Consider the following 20,037-nt stretch of genomic DNA (forward strand, 5'->3'; position numbering starts at 1 on the left):
GTTAGTTTTGGTAAAGTTTCAAATGGCACATAGTAAATGCCATAGAAGTTTTTCTGTTATTATCGTTAACCATTATAATTGCTTAATTTTCAGCAGGCAATCATTTTTCATTCATGTCTCTCCAGATTGACTTTCCTAAAGCTAGGTTTCCTGAGGCTAAATATGTTAACCATAAGTTTTATAGCTTTGGGCCACTTGATAATGAACTTTTGAACAATAAATTTACTTTTTATGTTAGAAAATTTATTCATGTGGTTCAAACTTCAGAAGTACCTTTAGAAGAGTATACAATGCTGGCTGGGCGCGGTGGCTCATGCCTGTAATCCCAGCACTCTGGGAATCCGAGGGGGGTGGATCATGAGGTCAGGAGTTCAAGACGAGTCTGGTCAACATAGTGAATCCCCATCTCTACTAAAACTACAAAAAATTAGCCGGGTGTAGTGGTATTTGCCTGTAATCCCAGCTACTCAGGAGGCTGAGGCAGGAGAATCGTGTGAACCTGGGAGGTGGAGGTTGCAGTGAGCTGAGATCCTGCCATTGCACTCCAGCCTGGGCGACAGTGCGAGACTCTGTCCCAAAAAAAAAAAAAAAAAAAAGAAAGGAAGAAGAGTATACAATGCTAAATCTCCTTTCTGTGTTCCTCAGCCATATCCCCTTCCCACATGAGACTAATGTTAACAGTTTCTTCAGAAATTTTATGCATTTATTAGCAAATAAATATGTCTATTGTCCTTTTATGCCAAATCAACACCTAGTTTTTTTTTTAACTTGGAAATTATTCCATATTGGTATATAAGAGTATTATCACTATTTTCAGAAAGAACATAGTATACCATCTTCTAGATACATAAATTTCAACTATTAATAGTTAGCAGTTAAGTAACTATTTTAAACTATTTTTGCCTTTATTCCACACAAAATAGACACTACTTATGTAACAAATTAAATAAGATATATTTTGATAAAGATTTAGATTTCAATTTGATGATAAATATATTATTCTTTAAGATATACATACTCTTGTATGAGTAGGATTTTTTAAAGTTTTGACTGTGTAATTTATCTAGGAATTTATCCTATAGAAATATTTGCTTATGTCTAGAATGATGACAGTACAAGAATATTTATTGCAGCATATTGTATGATAACAAAATGCTGTAAATAACCTACATGTCCACCAGTAAAGGCTAGCTAGGTAAATTATACTGTATCTATACTATGGAGTACTATTTGTCCATTAAAGAATAAAGCAGCTCTGTATGTCTCCAGTGGAATGAAGAAGGGGGTAGGTTGTAAGGTATGGATGGAAGATGACTTATTTTTGTTCCTTTTGGATTTTGTACTCCATGTATAAGTTCTGTATTAAAAAAAAAATTCCAGCACCAATTTTAAAAACAAATATTATGTCACAGACTCAACAATAATCTGTACCGGCCAGATTTAATTCAGGGGTTACCAGTTTGTTCATTGTGCTCTCTGATACCAATCAGAATCACAACAGGATTTTGTTGTTTTTGTCAACATGAATCTAAAGTTTATCTGCAAGAAAAAAATACATAAGAATAACTAAGAGATTGTTTAAAAAGAACAGGGGAAGGCCAGGCATGGTGGCTCACACCTGAAATCCCAGCACTTTGGGAGACTGAGGTGGGCAGATTACTTGAGGTCAGTTCAGGACTAGCCTGGCCAACATGATGAAACCTGTCTCTACTGAAAATACGAAGTTAGCCGGGTGTGGTGGTGCATGCCTATAATCCCAGTTATTCGGGAGACTGAGGAAGGAGAATCATTTGAACTCAGGAGGTGGAGGCTGCAGTGAGCCAAGATTGCGCTACTGCAATCCAGCCTGGGCGACAGAGCCAGACTCTCTCACCAAAAAAAAAAAAAGGCGGGAGGGTGGGGGAGGAAAGAGTTGGCCAAATTTGCCCTACCAGATATTAAAATACACTACGTAAGGTTAGAGTAAGTAAAACAGAGTCATTTTATTGTCAGATAAATGTATTAGTTGTACAGGATAGAGTTCATTAATAGATCCTTGGAGATGAGCAAATTTAGCTTAAATAAAGGAAGCCTTTTAAATCTGTAAGGAAATAATGTTTTTCCATTGATTCTTTGAAAATGAAAAAATAAATATAGATACCAACATTATACCAGAATCAAAAATCAGTTTTCATACGGATAAAGAACTAAATGAATATACTTTTTAAAGCTGGAGAAAAGATTCTACACTACTGTTAAAAGAAAATAATGAATGTTTTTATTATATTGGGATAGGAAAGGCTTTCCTAAGCAATACATAAGACCCCAAAAATAAAATTGTATGGGTCCAACTGCATAAAAATTTTAAGCATATATCCAGTAAAAGATACTGTAAACAAGATTCACATTGACAGGTATTTGTAGCATTATAGAGCAAAAGATTGGTGTCTATGATGGTATCTCAAATGAGCTCTTACAAGTTATTATGAAAAATGACAAATAACCTAATAAAAAATTTGCAAAGGATAGCAGTGTGTAACTTATGCAAGACAAAATATAAATGGCCAATAAGCATATGAAAAGATGAAAGCATCTTAGAATATTAAATAAGAACAATTTAATTGCAAGAGATCAGGGGGGATTTTTGCCCATTAAATCAGCAAACTTTAGAAGATTGAGGGATACTACTGGTCCACTTCTGTCCATCAAAACCCAGCAAAGACAATAAAATAAACAAAAATATAAGAAAAACTAGTGAAGCCATAGCTAGAACCTTAAAACACACACCAAGTCAAATAAGAATTCTGGATCAAAACAGAGGAAAATGGTGGGAATTCTTGTATAGATACAGTCTAACATAGAAACCCATGCCCATCAGCAGTAATTTCCAGTCCCCCAGTCCTCCAAGCCCTGGTATGTACTAATTTACTTTGTCTCTGCAGATATACCTACAGACAAACTTCCGGACATTTCATAAGATAGAATCATACACTATATAAACTTTTGTGTCGGGCTTCCTTTTACTTAGCATAATGTTTTTAAGATTCACCCATGTTATAGCATGCATCAGTACTTCATTCCTTTCCATAACTGAATAATATATCATTATATGTATATACTATATTTTATTTATTCATCAGTTGGTGGACATGTGGATTGTTTCACTGGCTATTTTCAATAATAATGCTGCTATGAACATTTGTAGATAAGTTTTCGAGTGGACAGATTCTCTTGGAAATGTGCCTAGAAATAGAACTGCTGGGTCACATGGTAATTCTATGTTTAATGTTTTGAGGAACTGCCAAAACTGTTTTCCATTTTATAAAACCGCCACCAATGTATGACATTTCCAATTTCTTCACATACTCACCAACACTTTATGATAGCTATCCTAATGGATGTGAAGTGGTATGTGTCTCATTGTAGTTTTGATTTGCTGTAGTTTTGATTTAGTGAGTAATGCACTTTTCATGTGCATCTTGGTTATTTATGTATGTTTTTGGAAAAATGTCTCGCCAAATCCTTTGTCCATTTTAAAAATTGGGTTATTTGGCCGGGCGCGGTGGCTCACGCTTGTAATCCCAGCACTTTGGGAGACCGAGGCGGGTGGATCACGAGGTCAGGAGATTGAGACCATCCTGGCTAACATAGTGAAACCCCGTCTCTACTAAAAAAAAATACAAAACATTAGCCGGGCGTGGTGGCAGGCGCCTGTAGTCCCAGCTACTTGAAAGGCTGAGGCAGGAGAATGGCGTGAACCCGGGAGGCAGAGCTTGCAGTGAGCCGAGATCGCGCCACTGCACTCCAGCCTGGGTGACAGAGTGAGACTCCATCTCAAAAAAAAAAAAGGGGGGTTATTCATCTTCTTATACTTTTTATATTGAAGTGTTAAGAGTTCTTTATATAGGTTTATATAATATATTGAAGTGTTGAGTTCTTTATATTAGTTCATATATAAGTTGAGTTCTTTATGTAAGTTCATATACAAGTTGAATTCTTTATGTAAGTTCACGTAGACACACGTGAGTAATGCACTGTGTATACGTGAACTTATATCTGATAAATCGCTTATCAGATATGTCCCTTAGCAGATGGGGTGTTTGCAAATATTTTCTCCCATGTTTTTGGGTTGTCTTTTCACATTCTTGGCCAACGTGATGAAACCCGTCTACTAAAAATACAAAAATTACCTGGGTGTGGTGGCGCATGTCTGTAATCCCAGCTATTTGGGAGGCTGAGGAAGGAGAATCATTTGAACCCAGCAGGTGGAGGCTGGGTTGTCTTTTCACATTGTTGATAGTGTTCTTTGAAGCACACAAGTTTTTAGTTTTGATGAAGTATATATTGTTTTGTTGTTTTGTTTTTGCTTTTAGTATCATAGCTAAGAAAACATTGCCTATTCCCAAATCATGCAGATTTACATTTGTGTTTTCTTCTGAGGGTTTTATACTTTTAGCTCTTACATTTGCATCTTTGATCCACTTTGAGTTACTTTTTATATATGATGTGAGAAAGGGATGTGAACATTATATTAATGTGGATATCCACTTGTCCCATGTATTTTATTCTTTTTGATGCTATTGTAAGTAGAATTGTTTTCTGAATTTTATTTTTGGATTGTTTATAGTTAATGGATAGAAATAAGGTTTATTTCGTATATTGATCTTATATTCTGCAACCATGCTGAATTCATTTGTTAGTTCTAATGGGGTGTGTGTGTGTGTGTGTTTGTGTATTCCTTTGGGTTTTTTATATACAAAATCATGTATCTGCAAATAGAGGTAGTTCTACTTTTTCCTTTCCAATCTGGATGCCTTTTCTTTCTTTATCTTGCCTTCTAGCTAGAACCTCTAATACAATGTTTAACAGAAGTGGCAAGAGCAAACATCCTTGTCTTGTTCCTGATCTTAAGGAAAGTGTTCAGTCTTTCCCCGTTACGTATGATGTCAGCTGTTGTTTGTTCATAGATACCCTATATCAGGGTAAGGAAGTTTGCTTCTATTCTTAGTTTTTTGAGTATTTTATATCATGAAAGGCTGTTGGATTTTGTCATGCTTTTTCTGTGTCTATTAAAATAGTTATGTGGATTTTGTCATTTATTGATGTGACTGTATTACATTGATTTTCATGTGTTGAGTAAACCTTGCTATCCTGAGATGAATCCCACCTGGTCATGGTTTATAATCCTTTATATTTATATATGTTGTTGGATTCAGTTTGCTAGCATTTTGTTGAGGAGTTTTACATCTGCATATGTAAGGGACGTTAATCTGTAGTTTTTTTTTGAGACTGGGTCTCACTCTGTCGCCCAAGCTACAATGCAGTGGCACCATCAGGGCTCACTACAGCCTTGACCTCCTGGGCTCAAGTGATCCTTCCACCTCAGCCTCACAAGTAGCTGGGGACTACAGGTGTGTGCCATCATGCCTTGCTAACTTTAAATTTTTATTTTGCAGAGATGGTGTCTTCCTATGTTGCCCAGGCTGGTCTTGAACTCCTAGCCTCAAGTGATCCTCCCTCCTTGGCTTCCTAAAGTGTTGGGATTACAGGTGTCAGCCACCAGGCCCAGCCTGTCTATAGTTTTCCTGTGGTGTCTTTGTCTGATTTTGGTATTAGGATAATACTGCTTCATGGAATTGAGTCAGCAGTGTTTTTTTCTTTTTTATTTTTATAGAAGAGTTTGTGAAGAGTTGTTAATGGGTGTATGTGCTTTAATTATTTTTTATATGCGTGGTAGAATTTACCAGTAAAGCATTCTGGCTTTTCTTTGTGGGAAGATGTTTGACTATGAATTCAATATCTTTACTTGCTATGTAACTCTATTCAGATTTTCTGGGCCTTGAGTCAGATTCAGTAGTTTTTTCCTACAATTATGTTCGTTTCATCTGGATTATGTAATTTGTTGGCATATAGTTGTTCATATAATCATTGTTGATCTATGTATTTGTTCTGCCTATTATTGAAAGTGGTATATTGATATCTCCAACTATTATTGTTGAATTATCTCTTTCTGTTTTCAGTTCTGTCAGTTTTTGCTTTATGCATTTTAGGGCTCTGTTGTTTGGTATATGTACATTTATAGTTATATCTTCCTCGTTAATTGAGCCTTTTATTATGTCTTATTTTTTCTAGTAACAAGTTTTATCTTAAGGTCTATTTTGTCTTACATTAATATTTAACTGTCACTCAAGTTCTCATTTGGTTATATTTATATGATATATCTTTTTCCATTCTTTTACTTTCAACCTAATTATGTCTTTGAATCTGAAATGTATCTCTTATAGACAGCATGAAGTTGGATTGTGTTTCTGCCAATCTCTGTCTTCTTATTGGAGTTTTTAATCTATTTAAATTTAATTTAATTGTGATAAGGAAGAATTTATATCTGCCATTTTGCCATTTGTTTTCTATATGTGTTTCATCTTTTTGTTCCTCTGTTTGATTACTTTCTCTTTTGTGTTAAATAGATTGTTTTCTCATGTACAATTTTAAATCCCTTGTCATTTCTTTTGCTATATTTTTTGAGCTATTTTCTCAGTCATTGCCCTGGAGATTACCATTAACATCTTAATTTATGACAATTAATACCAACTTAATTTTAATAGTATAGAAAAACATTTCTCCTATAATAGGTTAATTTTTGTCTTATTAATTACATTTATATATTGTGTGCCCATCAACTTAGATTATAATTATTGCATTATATAGTTTTCTTTTATAAATAAAATAGGAAAAGGAGTTATAGACACAAAATATTTAATTATACTCTCGTTTATGTTTACCTACATAGTTACCTTTACTGTCACTCTTATTTCTTCAGGTGTATTTGAGTTACTGCTTAATGTCCTTTCCTTTCAGCCTGAAGACCTGCCTTTAGTATTTCTTACAGGGCACATCTGCTGAGAGCATATTTTCTGTAATTTTACTCATCTGAAAATGTCTTAATGTCTCCTTCCCATGGTTTCTGATGAGAAATTAGCTGTTTATCATATTGAGCATTGCTTGTATGTAATGGGTCACTTCTCTCTTGACACTTCAAGATTTTTCTGTTGATCTTTGGTTTTCAACAATTTATGATGTGTCTAGGTATGGATTTCTTTGAGTTAACCCTACCTGAAGATCATTGAGCTTTTTAGATGTGTGCATTAATGTTTTTCATCAAATTTGGGAAGTTTTGGTCACTATTTTTTCAAAATATTCTTCACTTTTCTCTCTGTTTCTTCTGGGATTCCCATTATATGTGTATGTTGGTAAGCCTAATGGTATCCCACAGGTTTTTGAGCCTTTGTTCCATTTTCTTCATTCTTTTTTTCTTTTTGTTCCTTATAATAGATCATATCCATTGACCTGTCTTCAAGTTTGCTGATTATTTCTTCTTCCAGTTCATATCTACCGTTGAGTCCTTTTAGATAATTTTTCATTTTATTTTTTATACTTTTCAATTCCAAAATTTCTATTTGGTTCTTATAATTTTTGTCTGTTTATTGATATTCTGTGTTTGGTAAGGCATTTTTCTCATACTTTCGTTAGTTCCTGAGACATGTTTCTTTTAATTCTTTTAGTCTTTAAAATGGTTAATTTAAATCTTTGTCTACTAAGTTCAATATCTGGATTTCTTCTAGGACACTTCTTATTGACTGCTTCTGCTGTGTATGAGCCATACTTTCTTGTTTCTTTGCATGTCTCATAAGTTTTGTTTTAAAACCTGGAAATTCTAAGTAATGTGGAAACTCTGGAAATCAGATTCCTTCCTCCCTTGGATTTATTATTGCTGTTGTTGGTGATGTTTGTTTAATGAATTTCCTGATTTAACATTATAAAGTTATTATTCTTTGTGGTATGTAGCTGCTGAACTCTCTTCCTTGTCAGCTTAGTGGTCAGCTAATTATTAGGTAAAAATTTCCTCAAATCTCTAGAAACAATAAGTCTCCCAGCTTTTGTCAAGGGGCTCTCTCTGTGTATTGGGCATACCTTTAATGCTCAGACAGGCAGCTTATAATTCTGTGTAACCCTTCACTTTCTCTTTGTACTAGGTCTCAAGGTCAGCCAGAGGTGAGAGCTTCGAGCCTTCACGGGTCTTTCCTATACATCTTCATAGCCCTATACATGTGCACAGCCCTATACAAGTTCATGACCTTCTAGATTCCTAGGAATATGTCATAGCTTTTTGAAGACTCTCATGGACATCTCATACCTCCACTTCTCTGTTGAAATATTTTGATCAGCTTCTTGTTCACATCAGTTGTTGTCATTGCCTCAGGCAGCTGCAGTGTTAACTTATTGCCACTGATTGTTTTCGACAAATTACCTCACATCTGTCTTTCCTCCTCAGAGAGAAGCTATTCACACTGAGTGAGATCTTGAGTCAGGTCAAATAAAGCAAGCCTTGCAAATAAAGATTTCCAGGTAATTGCCAGACAGGTCAAATAATGACAGTTCTCTTAGAAGGGTGTTTTGAGGAACTCCAAACCTGTCCTTTCCCCTCCAGTGGCTACTAGGCCACACCTGGTTTTCACTGTGATTGCAGTAATGTTGGTTTTTAAGTCTGCTATAATGATAGTGTGACAGGCATGGGAGGAGGCCAAGTTAAAATGTCACATGCTATTCTTACCAAAATTCAGCATTTTTTAAAATAAATGCTCTTTGGATTGTTGGAAGCCTTTGGTAATTTCTAAAGTTCTGAAGAAGTTGATTCTGACAATTGTTGACAGTGCTTTTATGGAACAGCAGATTTTGCTGCTGTTGCTTTTATGGAGGAGTAGCTTTTCAGAGGTTTTTACTTCACTATTCTCACTGATGTCCCTCCAATTCAAGAGATTTTGAAGGAAAGCTGGCCCCCAAAATTTTCCCTCTAGAATTGTCCTCAAAGTATGAAAATGGAGACAAACATACAAACATACAAGGGTTGAAAAATACAGCACCAATTAGCCTGTGCTGTTAAAAACTACTCTGTGAAGAAATCTATACCCAAAGTTATATTTAAAAATAAGGCATTTTGGCCGGACACAGTGGCCCGCTCCTGTAATCCAGGTACTCTGGGAGGCCAAGGCGGGTGGCTCACCTAAGGTCAGGAGTTCAAGATCAGCCTGGCCAATGTGGCAAAACCCTGTCTCTACTAAAAATACAAAAATTAGCCAGGCGTGGTGGTGGGCACCTGTAATCCCGGCTACTCAGGAGACTGAGGCAGGAGAATTACTTGTACCTGGGAGGCAGAGGTTGCAGTGAGCCAAGATCATGCCGCAGCGCTTCACCCTCGGTAATAGAGCGAGATTCCATCTCAAACAAAACAAAACAAGGCATTTAGGTATTGACTGGAAAGGGAACAAGAGGGACTTTTCAAGGGGCATAGAAATAATCTGTAAATTGATTTGAGCATGCATCATGTACATTTATCACATGCATCTGTATATTTATCAAAACTCATTGAACTATATACTTAAAATTTTACTGTTTGTAAAATATAACTCAATTAAAAACAAAAAGATAAGAGTTTAGGAATGGAAAAACTAAGAAACTCTGTGGTAAATCTTAAATCTTTAAATCTATAACCATGAGTGTACAGCTGTGGCAACTATGAATTCAGAACAGAATGTAAACGCTGACTGTCTAAAAATATGTTCTAAATATGAGGAGTTGGGTGCAAAGGCTGGAATATGGAGATTGGGGAACTAGAGTGTAAGGATGTGTCTTAGTTATCTGTTGCAACATTAAGAACTTAGCATCTTGTAACATAAGCCTTTATTATGTCACTCAATTTGTATTGGCCAGGAATTCAGGAGCAGCTTAGATAGGTTGTTTTGGTTCAGGGGGTCTCATGAGGTTGCAGTCATCTGGAGGCTTAAATGAGATTAGAAGACCCTCTTCCAAGATGACTCATTTGCATTGGCTGTTAGCAGAATGTCTCAGTTCTCTGTCACATGGATCTCTCCATAGGGCTGCTTGAGTGTTTTCATAACATGGCTAGCTTCTCCCACAACTAGGTATCTGTGGGTGGGGCAGTGGGAGAGAGGGAGAGAGGGAAAGAGAGAAGGAGACGAAGGCAGAAGGTGTAATGTCTTTTATGACCTAGCTTCAAAAGTCATAGACCATCATTTGTGCCACATTTGTTGGTTGCACAGAGCAACCCTGATGCAGTGTTGGAGGGGATTACACAAAGGTAGTAAGACCAGAAGGATCATTTGGAGGTTGGAGGTCCCTTTGGAGGTTAGCTACCACAGTCTGCTAATTTCCTTAGCTTTTTTAGCTTGGAACCATTAAATATTGCCCATATGTTAAAAAAAATCCATCCCAATGATACACTGTTTTTGTATAATGCTTTTTACCTTGCTTTAGTGGACTCTTTCGGGAACCTCATTTCTCTTATGGAAACATTTACAAAACTTCAGATCTTTTGTTTTCACTCCAGTTTAAAAAAAATCCTGTGTTAAAATAAAACTACTTTTAAAATATATTTTAAAATTCTGTCTATAGTGTGGTTTCATTTCAGTTATTACTTCTACCTGTCCTGTGTGTATATATGCTTGGAGTGATGATCTTGGAATTAGTGTATTTATTTCTAAGGGGTGAGAATTTGGGTGTGTGGTTTTTAAAATTCGCTTTTCTCTTAATTTTTCCCCTTTCATCTGAATTGCTTAGGATTTTTAAAATAATGGACTTGTATTATGCTTACAAAAAGAAAGTCAGACTTTCAAAACAGTTTTGTAATATTCAGTAATGGTGAGAATGTAGGAAAACATGCTTATACTACGGTTAGAGTATAAAACTGAGTACAGTCTTGTCTTTTTTTTTTCATTTTTTATCTAAGTAGGAGAGGAGTGAGAGTACAGTCTTCTTTAGGGGACAGTTAGGTGACATTTGTCACAAACATAAATGCTCTTCATAAACTATGAATCAAAAATTTCATTCCCGTGAGTCAGCCCTAGAGAAATATTTATTTGTCTGCAGAAGGTTGTACATAGAGTGTCATTGCATCATAATTTATAATAGTGAAACATTAACAACAACTGCAGTATCAAATAATAGGTTCATGTTTTAATAAATTATGGTATAGAATACCTTGTAACCACTAGAATGAAGATTTATAATGTACTATATGAGAACATTCTAAGATATTAGAGAAAAGTAAGTTACTTATTATATGTAGAATAACCCCAAGTGTATGTTTTTAAAACAACTGGTTGTGTGTGTGTGTGTGTATATATATATATATATATGCATGCATATTTTTCTGTATTAAATTTTTCTGTATTAAACATATATATATATATGAATGCATATTTTTCTGTATTAAATGCATGTAGAAAGTCTGGATGGATTCACACCAAATAAGGATACCTTTAGGATAGGAAATAAGGGGTGGGAGTGGAGGAAGGGCTTTTATTTTATCTGCATGCATTTATGAATTATTTGAATTTTTGTCGACAATGCATATATGTGCTTTAACTTAAATTTAAACATAATTCTGCTTGCACTGTGGAAGGCGAATTATAGAGATGATAGCAGTTCTGAAGTAGAAAATTGCTTGAAGAAGGAAATTTCATTTTTTCAATTGTGAAATGATCTTCTAATTAAAAAGGAGCTTTTGAGAATTTTGTACTTTGTGGATCTTAAATGGTTTGTTCTTTTTCTTATAGTTACTGCAATTGTCCAGGCAAAAGAGACTGAGATTCCAAACTTCTGGAATGAGGATTGGAAAGAACATGAAAATAATTTTAGGAAGAGAAAGTGATTGTATTTAGTAAATATGTAAGAGTGTGGGGGGAAAGTAGAGTGAACAGTAAAATTGAGATGGAGAACACAGGAAGGAGAACAGATTTAAGGATGATAGTGAATTAAGTTGACTGTGTTGAGGACCTGTGGGAAAATCTCATGGACGCTATCTAGCAGATGGTTTGAAAGAATGGTCTGGTACCCTGGAGGTCATTGGCATTTAGATGACATTTTAAATCAATGTTGTTGGTAATTGAGATGACCAAAGGAATCCTGAGGGTTACTAACATGTAAGAAGCTAGCAAAGCAGCCCTGAAGTCGACTGAAAAGATGTGGTGTTGGAATTGTATCCAGCATTCCAAGGAGGAAGATGATGGGAGTGGTCAGTGGTTTCACTCCTCAGGAAGTGGAAGGAAAATTAAACATAAATTTGTGGTATTGGAGATTCTGACAAGAAAGGATTATGGTGGAGAGCCCTCTAGTGGAAGGGAGCGTGGTGTTTGAGGAACAGGTAGCCTGATGGAGCTGCTCAGAAAATAATGTGAATGAGGCTGGAAAGGCTTTTTCTTCCTTTGAATACCATGTGATAACTTTCTTATTGGAAATAAATTAATCAGGGGTTAGTTTTAGTCTCTCAATGTGTGAAGGTTATATGTAAATTTTTTCTTTTCCTCTGCCCTGTCAGAGGTAGACAAGATAGGTTTTGAGGAACTAAAACTTGTGGGCAATGACGTTTTCTTCTGCAGTGGGAAGTAGGGGGAAAGTTAGGGAAATTTTCTCCTGAGATAAAGTATCAAAGCTGATAGTATCGAGAGGCTGCCAGGGCTTATGAGACCGTGTTCAGCTGAAGGACCAAAGCAGCTCAAAGCATGAGTTCAAGGAGCCTTACCCATCTGTTAACAGGCTGCTTAGAAAAATCACTGTAAAACGTGTCCTTTTATGCTTTTATTTTGTTTACAGTGCCTCTTTTGGAAAAATTACCTGCTTTACTTATTTTCTACGTTATTATATGAATACTGAGATTAAATTTAGAGGGAAGAAATTCTTGTTTATTTCTTCCTCACACAAAAGACAAGACAGGAGAATATTCTATAACACCATCTTCTTCCTTTGTTTTATTAAAGTAATAATTACGCATAGAGAAAATTGTGGAACAACATGTGTAAATAGCTAACCTTGCTTACTTCAGAGAGTAGAATTGGAGGGGGAAGACAGAAATTCTTTGCAACTATTTGCTTGTAAAATAACCAATAAAGCTCTGTATTTAGTATTTAGGGTGAAAAGCCAAAAATAATTAATGCATATTTATAGGAAGATTAAGAAAACAATATAGAGATAGAAATGTAGGAAGAATCTGCCACTTTAAATTCATATTATATATCTTTAGTTATATATTAGCTTTTGTTACTATATAGAATTTAGAATATGTAACATTGTATATTCATAAAAATATATCTTTTCATTTATTTCATGAGCATCTTTCCATATTGATACATATCCATTTACTTCATTTTTTTGAAACTACATAGAATTTTAAGAACATTTTTGGGGCGACTTTTTAAAATTTAAATATATACACAGAAAACTGTCCAGCTTAATGGACACTTAAAAGTCAAGTTAGGACACCCATATAACCACCCTCCAGATCGAGATAAAGAGCAATGCTGGTCACCACATAAACTTTCCTCATTCTAACTCCCAGGCAGAAACCTTCTCCCTCCTACATGGGTAACTACTATTCTGATTTCCATCCCTATAGATTAGTCGTATCTGTTTTATAACTTTATTTAAAATGAATCATATATAGTTATGTATGGCTTTTGTGTATGTGTGTCTGTGTTGTAGGTTTTTCAGTTAACATTATTTTTGTGATGTTTATCCTTGTGGTTTCATATAGTGGTAGTTTATCTTTTTCTATTTAGTATAGTAGTCTATAGCAGAATGTGTAGCTATCACAGTTGATGCATTCTTTTTTTTTTTTTTTTTTTTGAGACAGAGTGTCACTCTGTCACCCAGGCTGGAGTGCAGTGGCGCAATCTTGGCTCACTACAACCTCTGCCTCCTAGGTTCAAGCAATTCTCCTGCCTAAGCCTCCCGAGTAGCTGGGACTACAGGCACACACCACCATGCCTGGCTAAGTTTTGTATTTTTAGTAGAGATGGGGTTTTACCATATTGGTCAGGCTGTTCTGGAACTCTTGACCTCAGACAATCCACCCACCTCTGCCTCCCAAAGTGCCGGGATTACAGGTGTGAGCCACTGCGCCTGGCCGATGCATTCTATTATTGATGGGCATTTAGTTGTTTCACATTGGGGGCTATTATGGAAATGTTTATAAGAGCCTTCTTGTCTCTTTTGAACATACTTCTATTGAGCAGGTGCACATTTCTGTGGGATATATGCCTAGTAAAAAAATTGCTAGGTCATAGAGTATATATATGTTCAGCTCTAGCAGTTATCATCTGTTTCCCAAAGTGGCCCTGCCATTTTATCCTTCCATCAGCAGTGTGAGAATCGTATATGCTCTATAGCCTTGCCAACACTTGGTATTGATGGCTTTTTATTTGTTTGGTTGGTTCTGCTTTTTTGTTGTAGTTTTCTGGGTTTTTTTATGGCTTTTTAAAAACATTAATTTTAAAGCCTACCAGTGTTTTGTTATATAAATATACTCTAACTTAACTAATGTCTGTTTGATGAGATTTTGTCCTCTTCTCACTATACCAAAGCCAGAACCTGGACAGTTCTGTTGTCTAGCGAGCTCTGAGGCTTGTTCTATGTATGACCTGATTAAGGAAGATTTCATATTGGAACCAGTTAACAGAGCTGATAATATATTTTTTCTTAACTGATTTTTCTCAAGTTTTCTGTTTTGAGTAGTATGATAGCAATATGAAGAATCCATGTAAAATAATTTTATTTTGTTGACATGAAAATCAATGTTGATTTCATGGTGGTTGTTTTCTTCACCCTTTAAAAATGCAGTATAGGCTGGGTGCGGTGGCTCATGCCCATAATCCTGGCACTTTGGGAGGCTGAGGCGGGCGGATCACCTGAGGTCAGGAGTTCGAGACCAGCCTGGCCAACACAGTGAAACCCCATCTCTACTAAAAATACAAAAATTATCTGGGCATGGTGGCACATGCCTGAAGTCCCAGCTACTCAGGAGGCTGAGGCAGGGGAATTGCTTGAACCCAGGAGGTGGAGGTTGCAGTGAACCGAAATCACGCCACTGCACTCCAGTCTGGGCAACAGAGTGAAACTCTGTTTCAAAAAAAAAAACAAAGAAAAAAAAAAAGTAGTATTAAAAAATAACCATAATGTCTGAAACTAGACTTTTGGTGAAAGCCGAATTAATTATCCAGAATAATTTGCATTTTCTTAGAAGAGGCATACACTGCCTACATTACATAAATCTTTAGTCCACTGGAAAACTGCTGTGTGAATTATTTGAGAATATAATCACTTAGGTTTTGGAAAGCTGTTTGAATTTTGCCTTTTGAAATTGAAAGATTTTTCCAGGCTGGGCATGGTGGCTTGTGCCTGTAATTCAGCACTTTGGGAGGCCAAGGCAGGAGGACCACTTGAGCCCAGGAGTTCGAGAGCAACCTGGCAACATTGTGAGACCCTGTCTCTACAGAAAAAATAAGAAATTAGCTGGATGTGGTGGGGCCTGGTACAGTGGCTTATGCCTGTAATCCTAGCACTTTGGGAGGCCGAGGTGAGAGGGTGTGGTGAGCCATGATTGCGCCACTGCACTCCAGCCTGGGAGACAGAGTGAGAACCTTTCTCAAAAAAGAAAAAAAGAAAGATGTTTCCAGTCAGAGAACTTTGCTTCACAGTCTTTTTTTTTTAACACTCCCCTCTCCCATTTCCTCAAATTTTCTTTTGACATAGGTTTTTAAGTGTGTGAAACTCTAGGGGCTTGCTTTTAATGAGTTAAATGTGATCCCAGGACCTCCTGCTTTTTCTGATGCTAGAGGGTGTGATAGCTACTCTTCCTGTTGGGCATTATAGCTTTAAACGGGACGGGTCGACACAGGTGATATTCAGTAATATTCGGTTACCCTCAGTAATTCCTTGGGAGGTTTTAGGTATAGGTAACCTTCTCTGGTAGCTGAATGGTCTTTTGGAAACTGCCTTGTGGACTTACAAGACAGTTTTGTCTTTCCTGTTGTTACTTGCTTTTGCCAGTTTGTACTGAGTTATTCATTTTTTGGAATAGCTATGAATGGCCAGAATGAGCATGTGATTCTCATACTAGTAAGTTTTAGACATGCTTTTTTACTTTCAAATGTAGAGATTCTTTACATTTCTAAGTAATTGCTGTCAAGAGCTTCTTGGAGATAGCAGAAAACTACTGCTTTATATTCTGTTCAGTTTTGTGGAAAGCTTGTGTTGGAAAAATGTCTTTAGCTGTTGAGATTTCTTAAGAGGTCATATTGTAGCATACATAACTCTAAAAGTCTGCTAATTCTTCTCTGTACTAATGGTAATGACTCTAAAAATGGCTAAATGAATTAACAAATAAGCCAAAAAAAACCTTATTGAAGACAGTATTTTCAATGACCTTTTGTTTCCTAGCCCCTAAATCTTTTGGTCAATATCCGTAATGAGTAACAAAACTTGCTGACTTGACTTTTTTGCTCAATATCTTTTAAAAGTTTTATTATTCTAAATTAGGGGTGGAGTGGAAAGCAGTGGTAATTGAAGGAGCACAAATATAATAAACTCTGACAAATAGCTTTTACTTTAGAAATCTCTTTATCTCAGATTCATGGACCTTTTTTGGAGATTAATTTTAGAGGCCATTGTCGGGTCTTAATTAATAAACTGCCTTGACGTCGAAGAGATAATTTCTGAGTATATCCTAGCCAGTGCAGTCAGTCTTTACAAAGGAATCCAATAATAGTTTGCTCAGGTTGCAACTTCCTTATGGACTGGACACAGAGAATAAAGCACCCAGTAACCTAGAACCAAAAGATCCTTTATTAATTTCACTGTAATTTCAGTGCCCCCCAAAACCTATTTCTCTTTCTACATAGGTATCAGTCAGAGCCGGATCTCTCATTGGCTGTTGCAGCAGGGATCAGACCTGAGTGAACAGAAGAAAAGAGCATTTTACCGATGGTATCAACTTGAGAAGACAAACCCTGGTAAATAGCATTTCCTTTTATTTATTGCATCTGAAACAAGACAGATATAATGAATTACTTTAATGACTCCATGTGCTAACTTGTTCAGTAAGATAGTTTCATACTTTACTATGGTTGCTTTATGCAGAAAAAGACTCTTAACAGTAAAAGCTAAACCCTGACTGTAATAAATTTTATTTTATTGTCTAATATTATCTAGTCATATTCACTCCTTCCCCTAAGACACCTCTTTGCTTTCAGGTTATATGATATTTCTAGCCATAGTTTGAAAGAACGCCATGAATGTTCAGTGGCTGATTTTGTTTTCTTCAACTACATAACTATGTAAGATTCCGTATCTTTTTTTTTTTTTTTGCAAATCTTGTTTGAATTAGTAATGTAAATTTAATATTTTTATTTAATTCATGCTGTACCATATCCAGTGATCTCTGCTAATGATTTTTTTTTTCTAATTCTAATGACCTGGGTAATGGATGTATCTTTGGACTTTAGGATGCAGCTGCCCTGATGACTCCCAGGAGCAGCAGTAGATTGGGAAAGCAGAATGAAATCTTAAGAAAACTAAGATGACAAAAAAATTTATGTCTAGAGTTGGAAGAAGTAGGCAAGATCTATTCAAGATACTAACAGGTGACTTTATAAAGTGAAATCTGAAGTTATGGGACTATCTCAATCTATACTTTACACAGGCAAGTGACAGTGAGCCTGCCCTCATGTGTAAATTTAAGATTGGGTTGCGTTCTGTAATGCTGCAGCCTCAAAGCCTTTGCACACAGACTAAAACACTAGTTGAAATATTGCATAATAATAGCATTGGCTCTGAGGTAGAAATAAAGAATGTCATAGAGATGTATTTTTGTGTGTAAGTATGTGATAAGATTTTTTTCCCTAAAGGTCAGTTTCTCAATCCGAATGGTCCAGGCAGGATGAAACAGAAAAGAACCTATCAACCTCTACGATAATATTAAAAATCTATTCTGACTCCCAGTTTTTATTTTGAAATGTTTCAGATGTACAGAAAATTCAAAAGACTAACACAGTAGACACCTGTTTACTCTTTCTTAGATATAATAATTATTACCATTTGGCTGGGCGCAGTGGCTTACGCCTGTAATCCCAACACTTTGGGAGGCCGAAGTGGTCAGGTCACTTGAGGCCAGTTCAAGACCAGCCTGGCCAACATGGTGAAACCCTGTCTCTACTAAAAATACAAAAATTAGCCAGGTGTGGTGGGGCATGCCTGTATCCCAGCTACTCGGGAGGTTAAGGCAGAGAAATTGCTTGAACTCGGGAGACAGAGGTTGCAGTGAGTGGAGATGGTGCCACTGCACTCCAGCCTGGATGACAAAGGGAGACCTGTCTCAAAAATATATATATATATATTATTAACATTTTACATTTGCTTTATTTCTATAAAAAAGTTAAGATTTATATATGTGTGTATTCAGCATTCATCTCCTAAGAATAGAGATAATCTGTATTACCACAGTCCTCATTATTATACCTAAGAAAATTAATAATAATTTCATATTATCATTTTATATCCAGTCTGAGTCACATTTCTCTAGCTATTAGAAGAATGTCTTTTGTAGCTCTTTCTTTAGTATCTCTTTTAGGTTGGAAAATTGGGATATCTCTAAATCTAGTCACCCAAACTTTTTTTTTTAAATGACATGAACTTCTTAAGCCATGTAATTTGACAGAATGTCCCACATGCTGGATTTTTCTATTTACTTTTATTATCAAATATCTAATTTCTTTATCTTCTGTATTTCTGTAAGCTGGAAGTTAGAATTAAAATCTGAAGTCAGGATTCATGCTGAATATTTTAGGCAAGATTACTTCATAGATTATTTAGGGAGGCACGTACTAATGGCAGCAATTTATTTTGAAATGCATCGGAAAATAAAATGGAATTATATTTAGGGAAATGGATAGCTATGTGATAAAGTAAAATATGTGGTATGAGTATGGTTTTCACTTAAAAAATTCTTTCACTATTATATGTTTGAAAATTTTTGCAATAAAACACTGGAGAAAAATACTTTGTAGGTAGTGTTTACCTAATATTGCCGCATATTAAGAGGCCTGTCAGCATTAGGAGGTTGTAGCACTATTCATATGCCAAGTTTGATGGTTTTGTTAAAATGGTGACCACCAGATCTTTTCTTTGCAGTTTGTGAATAATCTTTAGGGTGACACTTTGCCCCTGGATGAATATCCTTTCCTGCAACAGCTTTCACCGATGACCTTAGCATTCGTTGATGATTCTTGATTGAATCTGTTATTCTGATGGGGATTGCAAAATGGGATAATCAACTGGTAAGGCCAAATTCCCGCACTGGAGTTTCGGGGCTGGGCTCTAGTCCAGCCCTGAACTAGAAATAGGAAGGACGACTAAGGTGCAGCTCTAGGGCCACAATGGCATTGTTGCAGCTGATCTGATAGCCAGTTGTGGAATACTAACTACAGGAGTCCAGCTTTAGCACTGGGCTGATAGTGTTCTTCCAAAGCTGATTTTTTTTTTTAAATTATTGTTATTTATTTTAGCTTTTAGTCTTAATTTCCTATTTTAGTTTATCTTGAAACCAGTATTGGGAAATTAGAGGAAGGTAGAACTAGGGAATTGAAACCAGCAGCATTCATCTAGCTGATAATTAGGAGCTGATTTCTTTAAGTACATAGTGCCTCCTTTTAAGACGTTCCTCTAATTATATGCATTTGTTTTTCAGTAAGATTGCATTATTGTCACCTTTTAAAAAGTACTTTCTATTTTTTGTTTAAAAACCAAATCCTAACTACTGGTTTTCTCAGTCAAGTCAAGTTTTTCTGTGGGACATAATTTAAAGGTAGCTAGAGATAAGAGGGTAAGTTCGTAATTGCCATTTGGTAGTTGTTGCTGCGTTAACAGCAATTGGGTATTAGCAATTGAAATTTGTTTGTCTTTTTCTTTGCATTTTGACCTTTATTATAAAGGCAAATATCACATAGAATTCTTTCTTGATAAAAGTGATTTTGTTTTGTTGACTAAAATAACCTTTGATTTTAGCTAAAGAATTTGGAGCTACTATTATGTTTGGTTAAGATGAACTAAAATTATGTTAGCTTATAGGACAGCAGATCCTTCATTGCAAGTCATTTCAGACCTGATTAGAATCCACCCAGATGTCCCTCAGTTGAGAACTGGTTAAATAAA

General features: G+C 35.9%; 1 protein-coding gene across 50 annotated transcripts in view; it reads left to right on the plus strand.

Moving 5' to 3' along the window:
- Positions 1-20,037, plus strand: part of HMBOX1 (homeobox containing 1) — a 177,555-nt gene that overhangs the window by 104,990 nt on the left and 52,528 nt on the right. For all 50 annotated transcript variants that reach the window (XM_055116409.2, XM_055116417.2, XM_063606703.1 and 47 more), the window contains one exon: positions 16,731-16,841. In XM_055116409.2, the coding sequence (XP_054972384.1) occupies positions 16,731-16,841 (111 nt within the window). The remainder of the gene's footprint in view (positions 1-16,730; positions 16,842-20,037) is intronic.

This window comes from Pan paniscus, chromosome 7 (assembly GCF_029289425.2).
Source record: "Pan paniscus chromosome 7, NHGRI_mPanPan1-v2.0_pri, whole genome shotgun sequence".
Taxonomy (NCBI): Eukaryota; Metazoa; Chordata; class Mammalia; order Primates; family Hominidae; genus Pan; species Pan paniscus.